General features: G+C 53.9%; 1 protein-coding gene across 4 annotated transcripts; it reads left to right on the forward strand.

The window, feature by feature from the left end:
• The first annotated feature begins 341 nt into the window (after positions 1-341).
• DUSP13B (dual specificity phosphatase 13B) lies at positions 342-13,048 on the forward strand. Of its 4 annotated transcripts, XM_028109748.2 has the most exons (9): positions 342-550; positions 1,323-1,540; positions 3,069-3,121; positions 5,369-5,572; positions 6,598-6,692; positions 9,306-9,395; positions 10,243-10,416; positions 11,933-12,153; positions 12,846-13,048. In XM_028109748.2, exons 1-9 carry the CDS (start codon positions 342-344, stop codon positions 13,046-13,048), a joined length of 1,467 nt encoding a protein of 488 aa, XP_027965549.2. The 4 variants fall into 4 exon arrangements, with proteins under 4 accessions (XP_027965549.2, XP_087875937.1, XP_087875938.1 ...); XM_088019811.1 differs by lacking the exon at positions 9,306-9,395 and having other exon boundaries at positions 1,251-1,540; positions 2,919-3,121; positions 5,369-5,473; positions 6,598-6,716; positions 10,143-10,416; XM_088019812.1 differs by lacking the exons at positions 1,323-1,540; positions 9,306-9,395 and having other exon boundaries at positions 402-550; positions 2,914-3,121.
• The last annotated feature ends 1,011 nt before the right edge of the window (positions 13,049-14,059 follow it).

Genomic DNA, 14,059 nt, shown 5'->3' on the forward strand with positions numbered 1-14,059 from the left:
AGTCCTCAGAACTAAATAGCCTTATCCAGGGACCTAAGCCTATTAGTTCAGCAAATGTTTCTTAGGCATCTACTATGTGTTAAACACAGAATATCCTCTGTTTCATTTAAGCCTCATAATTCTTTCAGGTAGGTGTAATTATCCTTACTTTACAGTTGAAGAAACTGAGGTAGAAAGGTAAAGTGACTTGCAGAGATATGACTGATTCCATGTTGTCACGGAGTTTGGGGTTAGGGGGTGACTTGGGGAAAAAAATGTCCTGTTCTTTCTGGAGGCCTCTGTGACTTGCTGAGTCACTTGCCTCTGTCCCACCTGTTCCTGCCAATCTCCGGGAAGGAGAAATGACACTGGAGAGGCAGAGAGGAGTGACTGCAGAGACAGAGGGGTGGGTGGGCTGGCCCATGGCTGAAGCCTCGGTCCCAGAGCTGAGGGGAGATGCCGAAGCCACGCCTTGCCCCAGTGTTCTGGAACTGGAGGAGCTCCTGAGGGCAGGGAAGATTTCTTGCAGCCACGTGGATGAAGTTTGGCCCAACCTTTACATAGGAGATGCGTGAGTGGTAGCTGGTCGAAGGGGTGTGGGGAAGGGAACAAGGAGAGACAGTTCTTGGGCTCTTTACCAGAGATGGGAGCCGGGTGGAACAAGGAGGAATAGTTCGGCTCTGCACATCCCAGGCCAGGGACTTGCTCCAGGACCCCAGTGCGCTGGGGACAGTGCAGTGATCAGGTGTGACCACCAGGGGGAGCAGGGCTTTTGCCTGCCTGGATGATTAGAACTCCCAGAAGATCCTGAAGTCTTCTGATATATCCAGGACAATTGGCGAGTCTCGGGGACAGAGGCCTGGGGAATGGTGCTTTCAGGTATGACATGGGATGGACAGAGAGCTCCCCTTCCTGGTCCCAGCCTCCCTCCTCTGGACACAGAATGGGTGAGAGAGGTGAATCAGGGAAGGTGTCACCATTAAACATTAGCAAATTAGAAACAGGTATGAGGTAGTGGCCAGGAGAGGCCAGATGTGGGTGGGAAGGCATGGGGCAGGAAAGGAGGGGCAGCTGGATTCCAGGACTGAAGCAATTCTTTCCTTCCTGTCTTGGCCAAGGCAGGAGCAGATGGCCTCAGGAAGCGAAGAGGTTTCTAAAGATAACTCCCTATACCACCAACTCTTCCACCAGAAAGCTCTGAGGGTGGGGCTCAAGCTTACTGGGTTCCCTTGTGGCTCCCTTTGGACCTTTATGGCTCTGTCCCTCTGAAGCAGGGGGCCAGGCAAAACCTTCCTGGGCCCCATGGCCCAGCCAGCATCCAGCCCTATTCTTCCCCTTCCTAGGGCCACGGCAAATAACCGCTTTGAGCTATGGAAGCTGGGCATTACCCATGTGCTGAACGCAGCCCACGGGGGACTCTACTGTCAGGGTGGCCCTGATTTCTACGGCAGCAGTGTGAGCTACCTGGGAGTACCAGCCCACGACCTCCCCAATTTCGACATCAGTGCCTACTTCTCCTCAGCAGCCGACTTCATCCACCGTGCCCTCAGCACACCTGGGGGTAGGACTTGGGTCTGAACCCATATCCCATCCTGCTCACTCATGGGGGGCGATGTCCAGTTTCCCCTCAAATATCAGTGCCCTCCCATCTTTAGTTTTTAAAAAGCCTTCAGGTTTGTAAAAATCCTCTGCTCAGTGCTCCAGCAATTTATCCAACCTTGTTCCTTCAACAGACAGGGAAACTGAGGCCGAGAATCCAAAGTCATGTCATGAGTTAGGAGCAGTCCCGGGACTGGAAGCCAAGTCTCCCAAACAGCAAAAGTTCTCTCTCTCCATCATTCAGCCTTGAGAAATTGCCATTTAGTACCTAGATGTCTGGTTTCCACCCCAAAGTATTTTCAAATAGAAAAACAAGACAAAATAAAACAACAAAATCCCCTTCTACTCCCCAGAGTAGAACAGAGGAGCCTGGGGAAACTGGAGCTCCTACTCTGTGTGAATCCTGGGTGAGAGCCATGCCCCTTGCTCCCCGCCCCTGGGTTAGCCAGTATCCCTCTCTGGACTTCAGTTTCTTGTCTACCTGATGGGAAAGACAAGACTATGGCTCACGGCACTTTTTAATATCCAGAGCACTTTGACATTCATTTGTTCATCATCTATTCATTTACCCGCTGTTTATTATCTTTTCTGTGCCAGGCGCTGAGCTAGATACTGAATCCACACTTAGACAAGGCAGAGTCCCTGCTCTTATGGCACTTGTTGTCCTGTGTCTCATGGAAAGACAGTCATAATTATGAGTACTATTCATATGAATGGGTAATTGTGAAGAGCTCTAGGAGAACAGGAACAGGGCAAGGGTGCTTGATCCAGGGGACCAGGGAAGTGAGGGGCCCACCCTCTACAACAGTATTCACTGGGCTACAGGCAAAAAGGATGAGCTGCTCTGTGATTCAAGTGATACCATGAGTGATCAGGAAAGATTAGACAAGGAAACCATGTGTTAGCTGAAACCGGACAGATGAGTAATAGTCATTAGACGAAGAGCAGAAGAAGTTTTACAGGTAGTTGGAATAGCATGTGCTGAGACTGGAGGCCAGAGCCCAGAACAGCTTCAAGGAACTGAAAGTGAGTTCCTCAGGGTGAAGGTCAGGGTTAGGCAGCCTGAGATGAAGCTGTAGGGTCCGCAGGGGCAGCTCACGGAAGGTCTTGTAAGCCATGTTAAGGAGTTTGGACCCTATCCCAAGGATAGGCTAAATAGGTGTTGGTATATCCATCTGACAGATCAGGAAACTGAGAACCCTAAAGGCTGAACAGTTTGCCCAGGGTTACAGAGTATACCCAAGGCAGAGCAGGGAAATGCACGTGGGTCCCTACCCCTGCCCCTGGGCGGGCCAGCAGGTGGGAAAGGGTCTTTCACCAGGATGTTTTCCTCAGCCAAGGTCCTGGTGCACTGTGTGGTAGGGGTGAGCCGCTCCGCCACGCTGGTCCTGGCCTATCTCATGCTGCACCATCAGCTGTCCCTGCGCCAGGCAGTGATCACCGTGAGGCAACACCGATGGGTCTTCCCCAACCGAGGCTTCCTCTACCAGCTCTGCCAGCTGGACCAGCGGCTGCGGGGCACAGGCCAGAACTGAGGGGCCAGGTGAGGGCTGGGCAGGGCACGAGGGGGTGAGGGCAAGGCTGGGTGCCGTGAGAAGTGAGAGGTCAGGTAAGGGCTGCACAGGGAATGAGGCAGGGAAGACTAATGAGGGCTGGCAGGGAACATGGAATGGGACCGGCTCAGTGGTGGGTTGTCAGGGTTGTGTGTGGCCAGAAGTGAGGGTGGAAAGGGGCCTGGCCCACTCCTCAAGCTGCTGGGCTCCCTCACCAGCCCAAGGCCTCAGTAGGGCCTGGCGGAGGCAAACTTTCAAGGACCCGCTCTCCCCAGCCCATCCATATTCTTCAGACCCCAGAGAGGATGGAAAGGCCAGGGAGGAAAGAGGTGGAAAGCATAAAATGGAAGAGGTGAGGCCTTCTTACCAGGTCCTGGAGGCCCTGTTCCCCTTCCTTGGCTAAAAGCCTGTGTGGGCTCACCTGAACCCCACCACGGTAGCAGCACAGCCAGTCCTGACACCTGGGGGCTGTCTGGGCCTTCCCACAGCTCTCCATCCCTTCCCCTCGGGTCCGGACCCCAGCTACAGCTGCAGCTGTCACTCCAGGCTTAGTTATTTTCAGGTCAGCCCTGCGTCTCCTTCTCACAATGGGGAAGGAGGACAGGGGCTCCTGCCACCAGCCATGGCCCCCTCACATGAGCCATCCTTGATACCCAGTTCTCCTGTCACCATGCCATTCCATTCCTTGCCTTGGACTCAGCACTCTGCTCCTTATCTGCACCCCCTAACCCCCCCTGGACAGTCTGATCTCAGAGATCCACAGAAGGAGCCTCCCTAACTTTGCTCCCTCTGTGGTTTCGGGGAATCCCTGTGGGACATAGAGGTCTTCTGGAAGTCTCTCCAGCTCCTTTCTACTTCCATTTACCCCCTGCCCTGCTGCTCTGTGTGCAGGGCATTTGGAGCATTAGCAGACATTCCTTAAGTTGCATACGAGGAACAGATCCTCAACACCTCCCCTAGGTCTCCCCATTGCTGCGGGAGGCCCCAGTGTGCTGCTTCAATTTCCTTGGCATCAGCCCTATGAAAAGTTTTCCTCCAGCTCAGCTGGGAGGAGACAGGGGTATCTCTTCCTGTGGTGGATGGCTGTGCAAGCTCCATCATTGTGAGGAGCAGCGGTGTCCACGGCCCTTCTCCCACCACTCCCCAGCTGGATCTGTTCCTGTCTGTCTCCAACAGCCCACCTTCCTCACATTCACATCCCCCCTGAGGGCCATTGGCTAGGGAGTTAAGCCCCAGGGCTGCTTTCCACTGGCCCTAGCCCACCTCTAACTCCTACCCATGCTGCTCCTTCCCTCATCTCTCCTCAGCCCTGACTTGGGCTGTGTGCCCCAGCACCCCCTGGCTCAGAGGGTCTGCCGGCTAGGGGTGGGTGACTGGCCTAGGCTCTCTTAGGAGTTGGAAAAGTGGCAGCTTTCTCCTGCCAAGAGCTTCCCAGGGTGTGGATTGAATTTTTCCCTTGCCCAGCCCTCCACCAAAAGCTGTTTTTGTCTCTGAATGTATAACCAGAGCCACCAAGGGGAAGCACTTTAGTACCCTGCCCCCTTCCTGATGCTGGCAGGAGGGGGGGCATCTTGGGGGTGGGGATTAGGGCAGGACGGAGAGCTAGATTTAGAGTTTGGGGGTGAGTATAATGGAAGAAAATCAGGATTATAGCTGGTTTTGGGATCAGGCCCAGGGCTGAGCTGGGTGGGAAACTGTTGTGGGGAGCTCTGCGGGTATGGGGAGCCAAGAGGGAGACAGGAATGGCATGTTTCCATCCTGCTCTCCTCTAAACATGTTTCAGGAAACTGGTAGAACAGCAAATCTCTGATTATGCCTAATTGCCCCACTTCCTTGGCCTGGAGCCCTTAAATACCCTGACCTCTGGCCTCAGCATCTTTCCCATCAGGCAGCTGCCTGATGGGAAATCAGTCGGGCCGCAGCATTGCACAGGTCCTGGAGGTGCCATCCACCAATGCAACTGGAGCCCGCAGGAGTTATGCAGTGTGCAACCTATGTGGCCATACACAGCAGCCCTGGGGACTCTGAAAGATGATGGGGCGAGGTCATTTCTCTCCCTGAGCCCTGGGCCCCAAACCTGCCTTAACTCTCTGAGCACCCATACCCACCTGACCTTACACAGAGGGCTCAAGGCAGAGGCAGATTTAGGCGGCAGTTCCTGCCCCTACCCTGACAAGTCCCAGCCAGTCTGGGCCTTGGGTTGCCAGCCTATAACATGGAGCTCATCTCTCCCCCAGAGCTGGTCCTTCCTCCCTGCCACGGGGCTGTGCCACTTTGTCTCCCTGGCACTGGCCCTGTTGGTGCTGCTGGAGGCTCTGGCCCAGGTGGATACCAAGAAGATGGTAAGAAGCCAGTGTGTGGTCCACCCTAGAGCCTGCTACCCCATCTACTTCCTCCTGCTGCCTGCATTCTGGGTCGGCTACTGTCTTCAGTCCCCACAGGTGGGAACGGGCTGCCTTCTCATCCAATCCCTGAGGCTCCTCAGCCAGGACTCCAAGTTCCCTGGGGTGCAAGGATGGGAGGAGAGCAGGAGGGGATTCTAAGTGTTCGTGATAGCTGTTGGCTACAGCTGCGTCCACCAGCTCTCCCCAGGGCTGCTCAGGGAACCCCAGCAGGGGCTGAGCCCTAGCTCCCTGAAGTTCAGACTTCAGAGACCCCGTGTAGGTGTGGCTGCAGGTATGCAGATGTCTCTATGTCGGTCATCTGGGAGTGTGAGTGGGGAAGAGTATACTGAAGTATATGAGTATATGGGGAGGGTCTCTGGGAAGAGGTTCTCGACAGGAAGCAGGAAGGGTTCTTAACAGGGCCAAATCCAACGTCCCTAACTGGCTCCAGTGGCTTTGGGAGGGACCTAAAAGACCATCTGGTTGGCCTGGGTTAGGAAGGCCTTCTGGGGGAGGGAGGAGCCTGGCAGAGGGCACAGTGGCTTCTAGACACACAGCTTTTGACTGCAGGCCAGGGCAGTTCTAAAGGCCTGCTCTGAACCTCACCTACACCTTTGTAAGTGTACCCCCACTTTCCTCAGCCTGAGTCTTCTAGATCTGAATCCTGGGCTAGTCCTATAATTCTCAGCTCCTAGCGAAGCTCCTGGGGACCTGGGTTCTGTTGTCGGCCTTGCTGCCAGTTTGTGTGTGATTTGGACTAGTCTCTTTTCTGCCCTCCTCCATGGACGATTCTTCCAGCTCTAACCTTCTGCCCATGCTTCACACCACCCTTCAAGGTCAAGGGAGCTTTGAAAATGGCTTATCGGATGTTCCTTCTCTCTGCCCCACGATCAACATACGCATACACCCAGAGCACAAGCAGACCCCTGCGGGCTGCCTCCACCCCCGGCAAGGCCAGGTGCCTGGCTGGGCTTGGCACTGACCATGCCAGGGACCAGTGGGTGAGTTGGGAGTGTCAGGGGGAGGCCAAAAGAGGGGAGCAGCACATCATGCTTTATAATTAAACTCAAATCAAAAAATAGAAACAGCATCAAGTGTGCGGAGACAGGGAGCTGGAAGCAGACAGCACAAAGTGCCCGTCAGAGAAGACCACAGCCTGGGCCAGATACCCCCACAGGTGGGTGAGGGCCCCTATTTCAGGGGGGCCATGGAGCATGCTGGGTCATGAGGGCCAGGGCACCTGGGCCTGTGTGTGTTGTGGAGGGACTGGGTTATGTTGGAGGACAGACTGGATTAGAGACAGAAACACAGACAAAGCAGAGTCAGAAAGATGTGGTCTTGCATCCTGGATCCCATGTTAATCGGCTGTGTGACCTTGAACATATTGCTTAATCTCTCTGAGCCTCAGTTTCCTCATCTGTAAAATGGGGATGATAATATTATCTGCTTCATAAGGGTACTGTGAGGATCCAATGAGAAAGTGTAAGCATTTAGCTCTGTCGATACATAGTACATCCTTAGTAAGTGGCGGATAGAATTATACTTACTGCTGGACAGAGAAAGAAACCTCAAGAAACACAAAGAGATGGAGACTTAGCCTCACTGCCCTGTGGGGAGGTTACCCTCCAGCCAGGATATGGCTGAGGCTTGAAAGGATAAGAGTAATAATAATAGTAATGATAAGAGTAAGATGCACCCTATGGGGGCATATATCATAAGACAGGCCTAGGGAAGGGGCCTTACATTTAGGAAGGCCCCTTCATGAAATTCTCACAGCAGCCCCGTGAAGGAACTTGCTCAGCAAAGACCACACGAATACCAGCCCTGAGAGCTCTGCCCAGATCTGTCCTCACGGGCCTGCAAGCTGAGTGCTGAGCCCCACTGGCAGCTCACCATCGGCTGCCCACCTGCTACCTGCCCCACGGCGTCCTTCGCCAGACTCCTCCTGTGTCCTGCCCTCAGGTCGCCTGGCCACAACTGTCCTGTGGTCACAGTCCCATCTGCTTGGGGGGGGGGGCGGAGGAGGGGAAAGCAGAGAGACTGGGTAGGAGGGAAGGCCAGCGGGAACATCCGGAGCTTCAGCTGAGGAGGTGGATGGCCACAGCTGCCCTCTTGCCCTGAGGAGGCCTGGGCCTGGGCCTGAGTCCACGGCAAATGCCGGGTGGTGTGGTGAGCGCAGTGGAAGAGCATGAGCTCCTGTGAGAGGCGGGGGAGAGCCACAGGGAAAGGAGGAGGGACGCACACAAAGACAAACCAAGCGCCTCAGCTTGTAAACAGTGCAAGAGCAGAGAAGCTACTGCTGACGGAGGCAGCTGTTGGACTTCGGGAGAAGACACAGGAGGGAGGCAGAATGAGGGCCGGAGTGAATGAGGAGAAGAGCCAGACCTGGGCCGTCCCTACAAAATGTTGGGCCCATGCTTCGCCCACCGACTTCCCTTCCTTGGGTGTGTCTGGAGCTTGAAGGATGAGCCCTTGGGCAGGGGGCTGGACCCCAGGGGGATAAAGCAGACAGGTGTGGGGGTACATCCATGCATCCCAGGGGGATAAAGCATCAGGTGTGAGGCTCTAGGTGGGACCAGACAAGGAGTAGCCCCTAAGTCCAAGGAAAAGGTCCCATTCTCCAGACTTGGATCTAAGGCCCCTCAGAGGTTGAAACATGAACTGTGGCCTAGCAGCCCCCAATTCCTGACCCCTATGCTGTTTCCTTCTCTTCCTGGGAGCCCCCTGGGACCAGCTCCGTCTCAGCCAGAGCCGCGCTGCCTGCTCCCCGGCACAGCTGGGCTGCAATGCACCCACTGGCCACAGGGTGGCGGCCATACCCCACGCCAAGTTCAGAGGCAGGGGTGGGCCTGCCTGCCTTCCCGGAGCTCCATGTCAAGCTCACCTGCGGCTCACTCAGCCCCAGCTTTTGGCTCCACACCAGTGTGGCTGTTGGGTAAGCCTGGGGCCTGGGGCCTTCCCCACCCCCAGCACACTACGCTGCTCCCTACCCTGTGGTTACCACAAACCCAGCCGCTGCTCTCGTTCTCAGGTCAGACCCACCAGGGAATCCTAAATTCAGGCAAGGCCAGGATCTCGCACACGAGACAGACAGGCCATGGCCCAGACAGGAGCCAAGACTTGCTGGAGGCCACAGAATGAGCTATGGCCACGCTCTCCTCCCTCCCTCCAAAGTTCTCTTTCCACCGCTTCAGGTAGCCTCCCATGTCCATGGGGAGTTCCCGGGCCAAGAGCCTTTCGTCCCAAAGAGATGCCAAGCAGAGCGAGGTCTGGGGGTTTGGAAGGACTGCACTTCAGTCCACAGCGGGCTAGGTCTGCTCTTAGACCCCACCCCCACTGGCTCCAAGGGAAGGACCTGGAATTCTAGCCACTTCACAGCATTTGTGTTCCGGGCGGAACCCGCCCCAGCCAGGTTCTGCTCGGGTGCTGAGTCCCGTCCCTGTACCCACTCCCCCATTCCTGGCCCCAGGCCATGCCCTAGGTAGGTGGCAGGCCACTCAGCCTGCCCTGAGAGGTCACAGTGGGGGATGAGGGGGAAAGCTGGGTCTTCACTTCCACCCTGCCCACCGGCTGCCCACTGGGTGAGCTTGGCCAAGCCAGTGGCCTCCTGGGTGCCCATTTCTCTTCCTGGTCCTATCACTGGCTACCCAAGAGAAAAGATGTTCTTCCCAGTTTGTACCTTCCCTAGTTACTGGTTGAAGGGGCCAGGGACGATTAGCCAAGATAGGCACTCCTTCCCAGCACCGCACCAGCCGCAGGTTCTGGTGCCACTGACATCCCGGCTCCGCAGGGGCTCAGACACCCCCAAACAGCCGACACCTGACACAAGCCACCCCACCTGGGTGAGGCCTGACCTGCAGCACTGGCCTGAGTCGTGGGGGTAAGGAAGAAAATCCCAGGGCCTGGAGGTAGATGTGTGACAGCAGCGCCAGGCTCCCCTGTAGAGACAGATGGGTTAGTGACCACTCTCCGGAGTCTCCAAGGTAGCAACTGGAAGGCCTGGAGACAGAACTGAAGGGGCATAACTGGATTGAAACCCCAGCCTTGCTCCCTATCAGCCACACAGCTTTGGGCATCGCTATATACATTCTGTCTGACCTTCAGCTTCCTCCTATGTAAAATAGGGACCTATCCCAAGTGAGGCCTCAGGCCCTTAAGAGGCATCAGCTTACTCTGTATGGAGATGCTCTCAAATGCCATTTCATGGCCCAGGACCCCTCATTCTTGAGATGGGCTCTGCCCTTCAAGCACCCGAAACTGTGAGGGACCAGGGACCTGGGGACCAGCCCTGGAAGTAGCAGAGGAGGGGGCTTGAGATGAGCTGCCCAGTTGTGGGGCCTTCCTAGGTGCACTCTGTGGTCCCCATCCCTACAAAGTCCCAAGTACCAGTGACTTAAGGAAGGCAGGGTGTCTGTACTGACTAGTTGCTACGGACAGGGAACTCCAAGGGCCGCTTGGCCAAAGCTTCTAACATCTGGAAAGGGCAGGAGAGACCTTCCCAGCTCCACAGCAGTGACAAGGAATTGATTCCCTTGTTCCCTGGGAAAAGGATCTAGGCCTCAGCCCTAGCTGAGCTGGTTAATAATCTCATCCAAAATAGCTGAGGCCCTTCCTACTGCATCCTGGTGGCCCCTGGGCACTGCACCATGCCTGCCCCACCCCCCCATCAGCTGGACCCACTGGTGGGGATCCTGCCCCCAACCACCATAGTGTCCATTCTGTTTCAGGATGGACTCACTGCAGAAGCAGGATCTCCGGAGGCCCAAGATCCACAGGGCAGTCCGGGGGTCCCCCTACCAGCCGCCCACACTCGCTTACCTCCAGCGCTTGCTGTGGGTCCGTCGGGCTGCCATGCTGAGCCATGTCAATGAGGTCTGGCCCAACCTCTTCCTAGGAGATGCGTAAGTACAAGGGGACAGAAGGCGAGCCTCTCCCAGAGTCCTGCAGGGACAGAGGTGGCGCCCTCTTGGCCGCCCACCATCTCTTTCCACACAATCCTATCCTCTTATGTTATTAATTTTAACCGTGGAAACAGAACACACATTAAGAAAAGTGCATACAGCACATATGAACGGTTTCCCCATCCACGTCAAGAAACAGGACGTTCCTTATGCCCCAGAAGTAACTGACCCTTCTCAACATAACCCCTTCCCCTGTAGATAATTCCTAAGTGTTGGAATAATTATCTCCTTGCTTTTCTTTATAGTTTTAACATCTATGTACCTCACAATATAGTTAGTTTTGCTTGTCTTTTAAAGTTATATGAATGGAATCCTATTGTGTGCATTTTGTGCCTGGCGTTATTTGCTCAATATTGTCAGATTCACCCATGTTCTATGCGGCTGCCACTCACTCACTTTTCATTGCTGTATACTATTCATTTGTGTGAATATACTGCAGTTTGTCCGTTTGATTGTATATGGACATCTGAGTTGTTTTGACTTTTTGGCTATTGTGAACAGTGATCCTAGGAACAGTCTAGTACATGGGTCCTGGGAACACACACACACACACACACACACACACACACACACACACAACACATACACGTTTCTCTCAGGTGTGCAGTTATAAAGAAAGTGGAATTGTGAGTCATTTTCCCAAAAGTTTTCCTAAAATTTGAAACATATGGGTCAAATATATGTGGATTTTAGAAATTTTCCTTAATATTTAGAAAATATGATTCAATGTCTTGCTAATAATATGGCAAATATGCTATCCCCCCACCAGATAACCAGCAATAAAATCCTCATTGACTTTTAAAAAAATGCATACACACATATGTATATAATGGCCTTTTCACATCTTTTTTTTACAAAAATGATACCTCTTTCTAGTCCCATTTTGCAACCTACTTTATGTAGAAAGCTTTTTTAAATGGAACCACATAATATCTTTTGAAAACATTTTTAAACAGGTTCTATATTGTATCCTGCATTTTTCACAGGTTCTCAATTTAGCACAGACACCTTTCCTCCTTTACCTGCAGCTACAACATTTTGGGGGTTGCACAGTATTTCATTTGGCTATACCATATCAGTCTCCTGTTATAGGATATTTAGTGATTTTTCCCAATTTTTCACTATCTCGAATGTCATTAGATCCACTTTATATACATCTGTGGGCACATTTTGGATTTTTTTAAGTTCCTAGAAGGGGACTTGCTGAATCAAAACATGTATATATTTTGTATATTTTTAAGGCTTTTGATGCATGTGGCCAAACTGCCCTTGGCTAGAGTGAAAGGGAATCTTGAACTCCAACTAGAGGAGCCCCTTCACTCAGGCCTTTTCACTCTTTCCAGTCTCACACTTGGAGGGGAACAGCAGAGGAGGGAAAGGGATAAGTTCCAGCCTGGCCAGAGGGGCCCCAACAAGACCTGCTCCACCTCTCAACTCCCCCGTGCCTTCCCTCCAGGTATGCAGCCCGGGACAAGAGCAAGCTGACCCAGCTGGGCATCACCCACATCGTGAACGTTGCTGCGGGCAAGTTTCAAGTGGACACAGGTGCCAGGTTTTACCGTGGAATGCCCTTGGAGTACTATGGCATTGAGGCTGATGACAACCCCTTCTTTGACCTCAGTGTCTACTTTCTACCTGTTGCTCGATACATCCGAACTGCCCTCAGTGTTCCCCAAGGTGAGCTGCTGGGGAAGGCACTAGGGTTGTGGGTGGGGGGTGGGGGGGTGAGATCTGGGGCACTTTTTGCAGTAGCACGGGTGGGCTGGGGGGGGTGTCCAGAGTCACAAACCTCTTCAGCAACCTTCCCACCCCATGGAGCAATGAGCTACTACCATTTAGTGAGTGTCCCCTTCGGGGGACCAACAATCAGACATAGTTAAGGTCCAGTGTGGTTGTCAGTGTAACCATATCCCCCAGGAAGTGTGTTGGACGGAAGGTACAGGACCTAACAAAGGCTGAGAAGGCCCTTCTAAGATGAGGCCTTGGAATAGGGCTGGCAGGGACAGAACTGGGGGGAAAGGGAGGTAGGTGGATACCCCCTGTCATCTGCCACAAATCCAGGGGACTCCAGAAATCCTATACCCCCTCTCACTATGTCAGAGTTGCAAAGGATGCCAGAGGAAGCACCTTGGACCTGGAGAAGGGAATCCCAGCTGTTAACCTTAGCTGGGCCACTAACTTGCTGTGTGACCTCGAGCCAGTTCCTTTCCCTCTCTGGGCCTCAGCTGCCCCATCTGCATGTGAGAACATTGTCAGTATGCCAGGGTGCTGTGACGGGTGGGCTGAAGGATGGCCAGAGGATCTCCAATTCCCAGTGGGATGGTCAGTGCGAGGGCAGGTAGCTGACACCAGGTTGGGTCTTCCCACAGGCCGTGTGCTGGTACACTGTGCTATGGGGGTGAGCCGCTCTGCTACGGTTGTCCTGGCCTTCCTCATGATCTGCGAGAACATGACCCTGGTGGAGGCCATCCAGACGGTGCAGGCCCACCGTGATATCTGCCCCAACTCGGGCTTCCTCCAGCAGCTCCAGGTTCTGGACAACCGACTGGGGCGGGAGACGGGGCGGCTCTGACTTGGTGAGCAGCCGGGAACCCTGACCCTCTGGCCAGCATGGCCCAGCCCAGCCAGCCTGGCCCTGGGAAGGAACAGCAGCCTCTGCTGTTTCCAATGACCTTGAGGCATCAATAGCAAGTGGGGGCTTAGCTGAGGCAGAAGCAGGGAGAATTGAGTGGTGACCTTTAGCAGGTGGGATTTCCCTGACCCAATCCAGAGATTCTTTATACAAAAGAGAGTTCAGTCTGTCTCTATAATAAAAGGTTCATCATAATAAAGGCAGGAGATCTTCTGGTGGTTTGTGGGGTGGTGTCTTACTCCCAGGATGGTCACGAGGGTCCAGAAGGCTTGCCAGCTCTGAGTCAGGATGATGGCAGCCTACAGAAAGAATCTGAGTCCGTGTCAAGTTTCCGTGAAGACGGAGGGCAGGTGAGGATTAATCAGTGGTATCTGCCTCAGAGGACTGAGGGTACAGGTGCTGAAGCTAGCCGGCCCTTTCCTCATCTTGTCCTCCCTCATACCTTCACCCAAGAGCTAGGTTGTCAGACTCAAGACCAATGTTCAATGCGTCAGCATCCCTTCCATGCCCACCCTAGCAAAAAGCGATCGTCAAAAACTTGCTGTGCAAGTAGCATCTCTTGAATCTTTTCATCTACGCTGTACTTTCAAAAGGACTGACTCAAACGAGAGGCATCTGGAAAACACAAGCATTAACCGAGAGGATAGGGTCTGGGGAGGAGACAGCCCGGAAATCCCAGGCAAAGGATGGTTATAGGATGGAGCAAAAGATTTCATTCTGAGTTTCTTTGTATTTGTGCCCTAAAAAAACAATGTAAAAAGCCCCCAGGTTCCTCAGGGTTCTGGCCACTGCCTCTTCTCTCCTGTAGAGTTCCCACCCTGCTGGGGGGGGGGGTCCCATCACCCCCACAGCCTCAGTTCACATCTCCAGGCTGATGACTCCTAGAGCCCCCACGGCAGCCCAGTTCTCTCCCCTGAGCTTCAAACCTCCGTATCCCATTGCCCACCTCTA

Source organism: Eumetopias jubatus, unplaced genomic scaffold (genome assembly GCF_037043125.1).
Source record: "Eumetopias jubatus isolate StellerSeaLion01/CBP00866 unplaced genomic scaffold, mEumJub1_p1.0 scaffold_17, whole genome shotgun sequence".
Lineage (NCBI taxonomy): Eukaryota > Metazoa > Chordata > Mammalia > Carnivora > Otariidae > Eumetopias > Eumetopias jubatus.

Coding starts and splice junctions, on each gene's coding strand:
- DUSP13B (XM_028109748.2), top strand. CDS start 342: ATGACACTGGAGAGGCAGAGAGGAGTGACTGCAGAGACAGAGGGGTGG. Junction 3,122..5,368: donor GGCCAGAACTGAGGGGCCAG/GTGAGGGCTGGG, acceptor TCTCTCCCCCAG/AGCTGGTCCTTCCTCCCTGC. Junction 9,396..10,242: donor CACTGGCCTGAGTCGTGGGG/GTAAGGAAGAAA, acceptor ATTCTGTTTCAG/GATGGACTCACTGCAGAAGC.